Source organism: Penaeus monodon, chromosome 28 (genome assembly GCF_015228065.2).
Source record: "Penaeus monodon isolate SGIC_2016 chromosome 28, NSTDA_Pmon_1, whole genome shotgun sequence".
NCBI lineage: Eukaryota > Metazoa > Arthropoda > Malacostraca > Decapoda > Penaeidae > Penaeus > Penaeus monodon.
In genome coordinates this window covers 6503046-6503563 of record NC_051413.1, presented here as the reverse complement: position 1 = coordinate 6503563, position 518 = coordinate 6503046, and the positions used below count along the sequence as shown (strand labels likewise).

At 63.7% G+C, this 518-nt stretch overlaps 1 protein-coding gene across 1 annotated transcript in view; it reads right to left on the bottom strand.

The window, feature by feature from the left end:
• Positions 1-518, bottom strand: part of LOC119591330 (glutamate receptor ionotropic, kainate 2-like) — a gene marked incomplete at both ends in the record, with an annotated part of 143921 nt that overhangs the window by 16865 nt on the left and 126538 nt on the right. Inside the window, 1 exon segment of the mRNA XM_037940060.1 lies at positions 7-232. Coding sequence (XP_037795988.1) covers positions 7-232 — 226 coding nt within the window.

Here is a 518-nt window from a genome sequence, read left to right as displayed (position 1 = left end):
TCTTACCCATGGGCGTAGCAATGCCGTAGCTCTTGGAATCCAGCAGCCCGCCGATCTGGGTGAGGTTGCAATTGCGCTGCACGTAATAGTCCAGCATGGACGACTCCATCAGGAAGGCGTAGTTGCCCCCGAGGACCCGCCGCACGCCCTCGTCGTACGACTGCACGAACACGCTCGGCTTCTTGTTCTCCATGAAGCGCCACATCTTCTGGTACGTCTCGATCTTGGAGTCCTGCGAGGGGGGGGGGGGGGGTAAGGAGGGGGCAGGGAAGGGGTAAGGGGGGGGGAGGGAGGGGGTAAAGAGGGGGGAGGGAGGGGGTAAGGAGGGGGCAGGGAGGAGATAGGGATGGGGCAGGGAGGGGGTTGGAGAAGGGTGGGGGGGTGGTTGAGGTGGGGGAGGGGTGGGGTAATAGAGAGGAGGTTAGGTGAGGGTGGAAGGGAAGGGGGGGAGGAGGGAGGTAAGGAGGGGGGGATGTGTTGGGTTGGCGAGGTGGTGGGGGGTCAAGAGGAGGAGGTTT